A 12,055-nucleotide genomic window follows, 5' to 3' on the forward strand; every position below is an offset into this window, starting at 1 on the left:
GGGTGGGGGGGGTATGGGGGACGGGCACTTGGCTGGCTTAAGAGAATGCTGTTCTTTTTATCTTCCTTTGCAAACCTCCTGCTTGTCATCTGTTTCTCTGCATTCTCAACAGATACAAGGGAAAGAGGAAAACGGTGTTACTGTGACGATGACATTGCTCGAATTCTTTTTGGGAGGAGACTGTTCTCTAAAATCACTCTCGGTTGTGTTGCAGATAAAGATGGACCAGACAAGAAGAAGGTGAAAAAGGAGTCTGGGGGCAAGAAGTCCCAGGCTCCCAACCTTTTGTTTGGGTATCCGCTGTCAGAGCGCAAACAGATGGCTCTCCTAATGCAGATGACTGCCAATAGTCCAGGTTTGTGTGCCTGCCCTCTCACCTTCACTTCATCCTCAACATAGCTCAGTATATTTACTGTTTGATGAGTCATGCCTCCGAGCATTTGCTGTTCTGTATAATTTCCCAGTGACGACGGGAGCTGAGTAGTTGTAAGACGAGGACAATTAGTACAGACCTGCAGAAATTGCACACAGGGACACAAGTAAGCACAGGTTTCAGGTTTCCAGTAAAACCAGTGTCACTGTGGTTGCTCAGCCAAATGCTTTGCACATTAAAGGAACAGTCTGACATTTTGGGAATCACGCTCATTCACTTATGCAAGGAGTTGAGAAGATGAGACCCACTCTTGTGTTTCTCTGTTAAATATGAATCTGGAGCCAGCAGCCGCTTAGGTTAGCATAAAGACAGGAAAGCACGGGAAACAGCTAGTCTGGCTTTATCAGAAGGCAACACAATTCACCTACCAGCCCCTCTAAAGCGCAATAATTAAAACACTATATGTTGTTCACTTAATCGTATAAAAACCAAAGTATAAAAATAAGGGCTATAAGGGAATTATGCAATAAGATTGTTGAACATTGCAATCACAATATTACTTATACGTGTACAGTTCACTGCTAAAAGGCATCAAAATGGTTGTTGAATTTTTAAAAAAGGCATTTATTTCCAAAATCCTTTAATTTAACTAAATGAAAGTTTAACTGAACACATGGACAAATAAAGAAGAATGATAGTTACATTTTAAAGTGCTATTTTTTTAATCATGCTCTTTCAACTAACAAAAAAAAATCCCAGAGTGCAATTTTTTACAATGTGTTTATTGCACAAGTTATAAAAAAAAATGATGGGTGGTTCTGTGCTGAACTATTTGTTTTACAACTTTTTGGATAGAGCTAGCATAGCTGTTTCCACTTGTTTCCTTTGTCATGCGAATATGCATTTGGTAGCAATCTTCTCCTCTAACTTGGTGAGAAAGCAAATAAAAAAAAATATTGAAATAAAACTTGAATAAATACCATATGAGAAATCACCATCACATACAAGTCTTTCAAGTTCACTTTCACTGTCATTGCTCAGTCTAGTGCCTTGCACATTAATTCAGGTAGTTATCTCAACCTGTGACAGGCTTTTGCTTGAAGCATCAATTAAGTGCTTTTCTCTCTCTGCCTGCTTCTAGACTCTACTCCCAGTCACCCCTCACAAACGACCCCTGTGCAGAAGAAAGTACCCAGCAGCGCCTCGTCTCGACAGAAGGACAAGGTCAACAAGAGAAACGAGCGAGGGGAGACTCCCCTTCACATGGCAGCCATCCGGGGAGACGCCAAGCAAGTTAAAGAGCTCATTAGCCTGGGAGCTGACGTCAACGTCAAAGACTTTGCAGGTACGATGCCCCGGGAGGTGGTCATTTAACAGCTTTCATCGTGTCTGTGTGGTAGCTATTAATGGCACGAAACCGACAACAGCTGAATAACAGATGCTTCACTGACATCCGTGTGCATCTTACTACCTTCTGTTCCACATTTTTGTATAGTTTACATTTTACTCCTTATTTGTTTTAATTAAATTCTCCGGTGTTGCTGTTTTCTGTCTTTACCAGGTTGGACTCCGCTGCACGAAGCTTGTAATCTTGGTTACTACGACGTGGCCAAGGTCTTAATAGCAGCAGGCGCAGAAGTGAACACCCAGGGTCTAGATGACGACACACCTCTCCATGATGCTTCCAGCAGTGGGCATAAAGATGTAAGAGCTTCACTTGAAGTTACTGCCTCAGTAATGTGGAATGTTGTCTGAAATTGTTATAGACTAGACATGAAGAAATATGTCCTTTTGTGCATCTGGACAAAAATGATATATCAACATATACACAAGTCACATGATCAGGGTTATTTTAATAAGAATAATTTGGAGCTATATACTATGACTTGCTCATAGTATATAGGGGAAACTCAACTTCGAGTACAATTGGTGTATATGACTTAAAGTCAAGAAAGGTAATGCTTGGGAATAGATATCTTGACCTGGAAAAATAAAATGTTGTTTTTCCTGCAACAGTTGGTCATCTACTAACTTACTTGGAAAGTACATCATTTGCTTCAGCCAATCAATATCGGTCAATCATAAATCTGTTTAATTTTATAGCATTTTGCTGTTTTCACTGCTTTAACTATGCGCCAACCATCTCTATGTTGTATGTTTGTTTACAGCCTTCTCAATTATTGTCTTGTTTCATACAGATTGTGAAACTGCTGCTACGTCACGGTGGCAACGCCTTCCAGGCCAACAAGCGTGGGGAGCGGCCGGTGGACGTGGCAGACTCTCAGGAGCTGGAGCAGCTATTAAAGGGAGAGGTGCCACTGTCAGACCAAGATGACAGCTCTTCAGGTATGCAGAAAAAAAGTTACCTGTTTAAAGTTACCTAATATATAATTTAACTCGTCGTAGAGAAATAAGTTGGTGTTCTATATACCATGTAATCTTCAATAATTGCTTGAGTTTGTATGAAAGTCTAAAGTGGTTTTATTGGCTTTAATGTGTATCATTTTAAAGTTGATCTTCTCATCTCTGCAGAGTCTGAAGATCCGCCGTCTGTTAATCCATCCAGTGTAGATGACAACTTGGAAGACTCCGATACTGAAAAGGACTCGGACGGCAAACCGTCCACGAAAGTGTCATCGTCCGTCCAAGGGCTGGACGAGTACGAGTTCAAGGACGAAGAGGAAGAGGAGGATCTCAGTAAAGCCCTGAACGACAGACACATCCTCCGGAGAGAGCTACGGCAGCGCGAGAAGGAGGAGAAAGATAGGAATCATGTTGCAGGAAAGCAGGGCGGAAAAGGGGATTCCTCCTCAAAGTCCAAAAAGCAGAAGACTTCTCGGGTCCACTGCAGCTCGGATACCTCCAGTGACGAGATGGAAAGCCTTCCAGAGAAACGGAGTTCCCCCACCTGCTCTCAGAGCTCAGAGAGCCTCAAGGCGGACACGCGGTCTAAAAAGGAGAATGCTGAGCAAAAAGACAAGGGCAAAGTCAAGAGGAAGAGCAAAAGCCAGAACAAAAACAAGGAAAACCAAGAGGATGGGAAAGAGAACAGCAAAACGTTGGTCCTCTCTCTCGCAACCGTGTCCGAGAGCACAGAAAAGGGTCGAGAGGAAGACTCCTTCAAGATGTCTTTCAGTCCTAAAGATGACTCATCCGTCCATCTCTTTCATTTGTCGTCCATAAAGTCTCCAAAACTGAACCACAGCCTGACGGATAAACAAATACCACTCAAACAGGAAAATACTAAGATGTGTATTTCCATCAGTGATGGCTCGTGTCCGGTGGACGCCGTCAAATACAACCACTACACGGAGGCAGACTACTGCACTGAAGGCTCCAGCACCAAGGGGTGTAAACACAAGGAAAAGAGCAAACATCAACAGAAAGACTCCAGTGGGGACGGGGATGATGGCCATTTGAGTCCTTACAAAGACGGCAGCATTGGAAACAGTCTGGACAGCTCTGAAGGTGCCTTACGGAAGACCGACTTAGACGGCAAAGTGGTAAAGAAGCATAAACTTAAACACAAGGAGAAAGACAAACACAGGAGGGAGTACGAGGCGGAGCGCAGCCGCCACAGGCAAAAGGAGGCCAGGAAAGACAGCCACAGGAATTTGGAGTTTGACAGAGAGTTCTGGAAAGAGAATTTTTTCAAAAGCGATGAGACGGATGAACACGTGTCCGTGAAAAAGGAAGGTGAAGACAATGGCTTACTTCAGAAGACCTCCGATTCCTCTCCTGTCAAAGATGAGAGAACGAAGGAGAAACACTCAAGCGGCAAGGAAAAGAGGCCGAGAGAGGAGCGAGAAAAAGACAAGGCCATGAAAAAGGAGCGGAAGGAGGCTGCTGGTAAAGAGGAGAAGGTAAAGGATTCAAAACTGAGTGAGCGTGACGAGAGAGTGGACTGCCACGGCTCAGGGCGGATTCCTGAGGAGTCGCTGCAGAGCAACAGCATGAAAGAAGAGACAGAAGAGAAACCCATAAGTGGGATCACAGCTGATCAGGAACAGCTGGAGCTCTCTGAAAAAGGCACACGCGAGAAAACTGACAAGAGGCTCCCAGGAAAGGAGAAGGATTCGGAGAAAATGGAGAAAAGACATCCCGACAAGGAAAAAAAGGTTAAAACGGAGCACGCTGACAAAGCTGAAGTACAGAATTCAGTGGATCGTTGGAAGGAAAAGGAAAGAACAGGAAACATTTCTTCCCATTCGCCTGGAGATAAAAACTACAAAGAGAATGAGAAACTGAAATCTTTATCCGCAACCAAAAAGCACGAGGACAGCAGGAAAAATAAAGATAAGTTTGACAAGCGGTCTGATAGGGAGAGGCAGGACAGAGAATATAGTGCTGGGGATCACAGAGAAAAGGAACGCAGCAACTCCGATAAGAAAGGAAAACCTCTTGAGAAGACCACGGATCATAGTAAATCTGATCGTTCAAAAGAAAAGGATTGTGACAGGAAAAAGCGAGACAAAATAAAAGACGGGGCTCTTTCCTCGAGCTCCAATCTGAAATTACTTTTAGAAGAGAAGAAGGGCTATTTGTCCGAGAGCAGCAAGTCCTTATCTACGAAATCAAAGGAGGAAGTTGTGAGAACACCAGAGAAGGATCGTGACCGGAGAGACCGGGACAGAGACTCCGATAAACACAAGGATAAGGACCGACACAAAGACCGCTCCCAGCAGGCCAAAATCAGCAAGGCCAAAGCCAACGAGGCGGATGCAGACAAGGCCAGATCAAAAGCCTCGCCAGCAACACGAGACGCCAAGCCCAAAGAGAAGAGGCTTGTGAATGATGACTTGATGCAGACGAGCTTTGAGCGCATGCTCAGCCTGAAGGACCAGGAGATTGAGCAGTGGCATCGCAAACACCTGGAGAAAATCAAACAAAAAGAGCGGGAAAGGCTTAAACAGCGGCCTCTGGCAGATCCAGGGAAGTCCAAATCTAAAGACAGAACAAAGACTGAACCGTGCCTGAGTAAGGAGCTCATGCGCTCCAAAAGCTCTGAAGCCTCTGATGTCCACAGCAGAGAGAAATCCCTGAAGGATGGCACCAGCCCCAGAACAATGTCGCTTGATGGGAAGAGTTTGCCCTCCATCAGTGCAAAGGTCATGTCGGCTGTGGAAAACTGTCTGACCAGATCGCCCAGGCCAGAGAGCGAACGCTGTGGCCTCATGTCAAGGTCCGTGTCCTTGGTTTCTGTGGCTAGCTCGGAGGATTCGTGTCAGGCGACGACGTTAACACCCAGACACGTGGAATACGACTCTGACGTGAACCTGGAAGCCTCAGACTCTCAACCTGCATTCCTCCAGTCTTCCCTCGTTATTCAAGCCACCAGATCGCCGTCTGTTCACGACAAAGATTGCAACAGTCTTCCAGATGTGCCGCAAAGTAATCGGACGTTGCTGCCGAACAGACATGAATCTCCGTACCTCAGGGCTATTCTGGACGAGGACGCCAACTCATCAACCGAAGGTAAAGCTGTTGAAAATCTACCAAAACCCAGCCAGCCTGCCGAAGAGTTGGGGACAAGAGAGACATCAGCAGAAACGGAAGAGCCCCTCAACAGTCAACAACTTCTGAATTCACTTCCTGATTCAACCATAGAGAGAGATGGAAGCCCCCCTGTTGTTTTAACACCACACCTGTTAAACAAGGATCCTCAGAGTAAAAGCCTGCCACTTCCAGAGTGCAGTAGCTCTCAAACGGAGTCAACAGAACAGAAAACTCTTCCCCCCTCTGATCCTCCCGTTGCAAAGGAGGTCCAGCACCTGACGGAGACTTCACCGACTGAGTGCATCAACAAGGATTCGGATCACCCATCGACCACTACAGCGTGTCTGTCTGCTGAGCCGTTACAGATCGCAAACACAAAGACCCTCCAGCAGAGGGACATGCTCACAGTTTCTGTTGTGGAGAGTGTGCCGCAAACACAATCGGGTACCACACTTGTTTCTGACCTTAAGGATGACCCTCTTGAGAGTGCTGATGGGGCAGAAGAAGAAAGTATGGAAATGGAGAGCTTCAGAACAGAAGGTAGAGGGAGTCCTGCACCATCCACCAGTTCCCACCTCATTCCCAGCACTGCTGCAGGGGAGTCCTTGCCAGGCTTTAGCCAAACAAGCACCGAGTCCCAATGTTTCCAAGAGGATATGGACGTAGATGACCAAGACGGCAAGAACTCGGGACCTGCCAGTGACGCTGCAGTTTCATGTCTCGATGTAGAGATGGAGAAAAAGGACGCCACGCCCCCAGCATCATCTAGTGCGAGCCCTGAACACAAGGCTGAAGAGAGAACTGACGTCCCACAGGGCTCAGACATGAGCAGTGCGGCCGCTGTGTCTGTTACACCTGAGAGTTCAGCCGCTGAGGGCAGTGATGCTACAGAGGGCCCTTCTGAATCTACAGCTGAGGCCAGCTCGGAGCCGATGGAGGTGACGCCTTCCGACGAGAAACCAGAGTCCTCTTTTGCTGGAGATGAGCAAAGTCAAAGCACTGTCCAATCTGCACTCCAGACTGAGAGCAGCAGCAGCAGCAGCAGTAGCAGCAGCAGCAGCACCTGCAGCGCCTCAGGGAGCTCCTCTCCCCAATCTGGAGACCGGGATTCTGATTCTTCAGGGGCTAAGGTCAAGGTTCGCTCTGGAGACGAGGACGTGGACATGCATGTTCCCCATCCACGCAAGAGAAAGATGCCTAAGGCCTCATGCTCCCAGTCGTGCTCCACAATGCAGGAGAAGGAGAGAGGCCAGCAGTCTCTGGCTGCTATTGTGGACTCTATAAAGCTGGAGGAGATTCAGCCCTACCAGACGGAGAGGGCCAACCCTTACTACGAGTTCCTGCACATCCGGAAAAAGATCGAGGAGAAGCGCAAAGTGTTGTGCAGCGTCATCCCCCAGCCGCCACAGTATTATGATGAGTACGTGACCTTCAATGGATCCTACCTCTTAGATGGGAACCCACTCAGCAAGCTCTGCATACCAACAGTGAGTTCCTCTTCATTTCCTTTCTTGGTCAGATTGGGCTGCGACTAACTACTCATTTGATTATCAAAGAAATACTCAACAGATTACTTGATTAATAGGTTATATATATCAGATAAAAAGGAGAAAAGCTAAAACATATTCCTCATCGTCTTGGAACAATAGTCTTAAAGACCCTTGTAAATGTTACAAAATATATTTATTTTTTATACAAACCTGTCAGTCTGCATTTCAAAGGAGCTGAGTGACTCCAACATTCCTCCTCTACAGTTTCTATGTAGTGATGTTTTTGTTGTTTATACGGTGACACGTAAATATTCTGGAAAATGAAACTAAACTGACACAATAAATATATTATACTGACTGATATTGTCATGCTTAATCATCCCATTGCAGCATTGATAAAAGCATTTTAAACAGTCCCTCTCCAATGTTGTGTGGTTCAACAGATAACTCCACCTCCATCGTTACCTGAGCAGCTGAAAGAGATGTTCAAACAACAAGAGGTGGTCCGTATGAAACTACGCCTACAACACAGCATCGAAAGGGTACGTAGTTTTACTCCTGTAACTTTTTATTTGGCTATTTACATTTTGAAGCAGTGTGGTTTGTTATATACTTTTGAAGACACAAAAAGGGACATTAGGGCTTAACATACTGTCTACAGATGTTTTATACCACATAATAATGGAGTTACAGGATTAATTTGACTTATTTTTCTTCCTTCCCCTTCAGGAAAAACTGATTGTTTCAAATGAACAGGAAGTCTTACGAGTCCATTACCGGGCAGCAAGAACACTAGCCAATCAGACTCTGCCTTTCAGTGCCTGTACAGTTTTATTGGATGCTGAAGTGTACAACATGCCTCAAGACGTCCAGGTAAGTGCCGTCTGTTAAATCTGCGTTTAGTTTTCAGTCAGTTCTTCAACACAATGTGCAGAAATATTGTACGTTTGTAAATTCTGATGCAAATTTGGTTCACAGAATGATGATGGAAAAACGTCGGTGAGAGACCGATTCAACGCCAGGCAGTTTATGTCCTGGTTACAAGATGTTGATGACAAGTTTGACAAACTGAAGGTGAGGTCGCTGTGATTGCTGTCTGTTTTCACTGCCCACCTCCATTGAACAGTATTACAATGTAATTTGTAGTGGAGAATAGTGTTAAATGCGCCATAGAGAAATAATAAATGATCTTTGATGTTTATCAATTCATACCAAAACATTTTCTAGATGTTTCTTTTGTTTTTGCCCCCTGGCAGTGTTGCAATTTATTTTTGCCTTTTTCGACCTCAAAAACACCCCATTTCATTTCCTGAGGCTACATCCACGGCTGTATTTCATCTAAAAGATTATGCAACTTTTGATGTTGATCCAAGACATACTGTAACGTTTGTACACATCAATGTTATACCCATTCGTTAATACGAGGCTTCAGCAGTGGACAAATCAAGTCGATATTTTCCAAAGATGCAGCCCTTTTAGTGTGAATTTCCTTCATTTTTGTTGCTATCCCTCCATCATTGCTCAAAGGAAACATAAAGAAGGGTCTAAGAGCAGGATGGAGAATTCTAGTAATTGTACTGGAGTACTTGATAGGTTGTTGTTTTTGCACAAGAAAAAACATTCTTGTTCTAAAATAAGAACATCTTTTGGATCAAACAATAATGTACCTTTTCCCTCCAGACGTGTCTTCTGATGAGGCAGCAGCATGAGGCTGCAGCCCTGAACGCTGTGCAACGTCTGGAGTGGCAGCTCAAGCTGCAGGAGCTGGACCCCGCCACCTATAAGTCCACCAGTATCTTCGAGATCCCAGAGTTCTACATCCCGCTCGTGGAGGTCAACGACGACTTTGACCTCACCCCGATATGAGCTGTAGGACAGTGGTGCTTTGCCACGGTGGCGGCCGTATCACTGACACGAGAGGCAGCCCGCACATTTTAAGGAAAAGGAAAAATGTGAAGCACTTAGAATGCGGCGGTGATACAAACGAGCATTTAGCAAATGGACAATATGACGCTGCACTTACAGTCCAAACTGGCATGCCCACCATGAGGACGGGGAACAGAGGTCGACTGTTCCTCGTACAGAAGAAGGTGGTCCAGGCCACAGATGGAGCCCAGGGAAGCAGAGACCAAAAGCTGGGGTGGGCCAGGCCGGAGTGTCGAGCTGCAGCAAGAAGCAAAGCGTGGACGTAAACCACCTGCTACTGCTCCTCATCAAGCAGGGTCACACGAGAGAGTTCAATTGTTTTCAAAGTGAGTGTTCATACATTGTGTACAGACTGTGCTCTTAATTTTTTAACTTATTTTATACATAAAAAATTGTGCATTTGTAAATAGCCATGTAATTATTGTTTTAAACTTGTAAAAACAAAAAATAATAGATATTTTGATTGTAAACTTGTTCTGTCTCATGTTTTAATGGACCAAAGTTGGTTTTTATATCAGGTGTCCTCTTCGTCCGTGATGTTCTTGTTGTCGTTGGCTTAAAATCTTAAGCATGTGTTGGCTTTTGTTGTGTTCTTTGTTTTTACCGTTTTCTTCCTTCCTCATCTGGAGTTCCACACCACAGCTGGTGTTTTTTGACTTTGGCAATTAAATGCTGTGCATGCGTTGCGTTGTTTGTACTTTTTTCCTAAAAAGCTGTACTGTGGACTTAATTGTGAGGTTTACTTAAGTGTTCCAGCTTTTTTTTTTTTTTTGCGCCATTGTGTTACGTCCCTTTTTTGCGGCCTCACTCCTAATGTGTTGTCCATTGTGTCTCGCGCACATTAAAGTCTGTTGTGGCTTCCAAGGGAAAAAAAACATACTTTTACAGTTTCAATGTGAGATCACAACAAAACCTATTTTTTCAACATAATGCCTTTTTGAACGATAGTTCTAAAAATGTCTATTTTAATATTTACTTGTTACATGACTTGTACATATTTGTAATATATAATTGAATAAATTTTATTTGTTGTGACATTAATAGTGCTTGATTTGGATTCATTAATATTATGACTACTCCAGGAATGAAAGCTGAAACAATTAGTCAATCAACCGTTTTTATTATAGCAGCTTTAGTATTTTATCACGTTACAATGGTGAACGTTCATTGGTTTCAGCTTCTAAAATGTCAGGATTTGCTGCTTTTATCTAATTTGTCATCATTGAAATTTAAATATTTTGTTATATAATATATAATTATATAATTCCCATTTTTCAATCAAAACATGAAATGTAAAATAATCGCAGGTTGCAGCCCTACTAGAAAATATTTTAACATTTCGAATGAATCTTCATTCTCTTGCAGCATTATTCTCCTCAGCCAGTAGATGTCGCTGTAAACACACATGGTCATTCAGGCAGGTTAATGTGCTTGCAGTGATATGACTGGTAAGATTTTTGTAGAGCTCCTTGTATATCAAACAGAAATTTGGTCTCACCATGGAGTATAACAATATTAAAATGCTGCTTACACATTATTGCATCAGTACAATTAGTCCAATGATAAGTATAATCGTAATGGTGCTATTTATGTACTTTTACCTTAAGTATATTTAGCTTGTAATAGTCTACTTATGCACCTTTACTCCAAATATTTTCAATGGAGAACTTTAACTTTTATTACATGATTGTATTACTACAATGTATCATTGCTTTGCTTATGTAAAACTATCTTAATGCGTCTTCCACCACAAGTACACTAATGCATACTGAATGTACTGCATGTTGTTGAGTATCCATTGCATTCAGATGCTCAATCATGTCCAGGGGCTAATCCACGTTTTCAAGTAGAACACCTACAGTTTATAGTTCTCTCTCACAAAATAGCATGCCTAGTCTTTAATATGGCATATCTGTTGTGCTTTTGCTTCCATTGGATTAACATGAGACACTTTCCTCAGAATAAGACAAAGCCCAACATGTGTCTATAAAGATGAACACCTCTCCTTTAGTTTAATTGCACAGCTGTTGTTTTAAACGGCATTAGCTGTAGAAATGTGTACTTAATTAACTTAATTGTCTCGACGTGTTACTCTACTTGATAATTAAGACTCAAAGCTCTAATTTTCTTATTTGTGCAACAAACAAAAAAACAAAAACTTTCTTAGTCGTTTTTCAAAGAACTCACTTCTACTTGGTTGAAATGTCCTGAATGTGATGTAATGGCCCGCCCTGGATTCCTCGCTGACCTTCCTGCGGGCGGGGAAGCGGCGGCCTGTTTGTGGCGTTTGATGAAGGGGAAACACGTGTAAACACCTGTGGAGTGGAATGAGTTTCCGCAGCGGCGTGCAGACACTACAAATGAGCTTCGAGGGGGAGGAGGACGCGTCTCAGCGGGGAGTCTGCACGGCTTCACAGCTTCCGACGGGCCCTTTCTCACCCAACGACAAGGCCGCCGATAAGACCGCAGACAAAGGGCTGTTTAATGGAGTGGAGGGGGGGTAATTGCTCGGGCCCACCTGGCCAGGCGAGCAGCGACTTTCCGGCAGAGCTCGGGCTAAAAGTTTACGCGCTACTTTCACGCGTGGCGCAGATGTAAACGTCGTCTTTTGGCGGTGGTCGTGGAGAGCCCACCGTGTGTGTGTGTATATATAAATATATATATATATGTGTGTGTGTGTGTGTGTGTGACCCGAGGCCCGGCGCTTTTCCTCCTCCACAGACGTTGGCTAGAAAATGGAGTGTGTGCCTTTAAGGCGCCCGACTGCCTG

The 12,055-nt window shown here is 44.0% G+C and overlaps 1 protein-coding gene across 2 annotated transcripts in view; it reads left to right on the forward strand.

Moving 5' to 3' along the window:
• ankrd12 (ankyrin repeat domain 12) overlaps positions 1–10,326 on the forward strand; it is a 31,325-nt gene extending 20,999 nt beyond the window's left edge. For both annotated transcript variants that reach the window (XM_084007761.1, XM_084007762.1), the window contains 9 exons: positions 215–355; positions 1,515–1,718; positions 1,935–2,077; positions 2,572–2,719; positions 2,906–7,356; positions 7,803–7,901; positions 8,089–8,232; positions 8,338–8,433; positions 9,040–10,326. In XM_084007761.1, coding sequence (XP_083863887.1) covers positions 215–355; positions 1,515–1,718; positions 1,935–2,077; positions 2,572–2,719; positions 2,906–7,356; positions 7,803–7,901; positions 8,089–8,232; positions 8,338–8,433; positions 9,040–9,225 — 5,612 coding nt within the window. In that variant the 3' untranslated portion in view covers positions 9,226–10,326. The remainder of the gene's footprint in view (positions 1–214; positions 356–1,514; positions 1,719–1,934; positions 2,078–2,571; positions 2,720–2,905; positions 7,357–7,802; positions 7,902–8,088; positions 8,233–8,337; positions 8,434–9,039) is intronic.
• Positions 10,327–12,055: the final 1,729 nt, after the last annotated feature.

Source organism: Eutrigla gurnardus, assembly GCF_963514095.1.
Source record: "Eutrigla gurnardus genome assembly, chromosome: 4".
In the NCBI taxonomy this organism is placed as follows: Eukaryota; Metazoa; Chordata; class Actinopteri; order Perciformes; family Triglidae; genus Eutrigla; species Eutrigla gurnardus.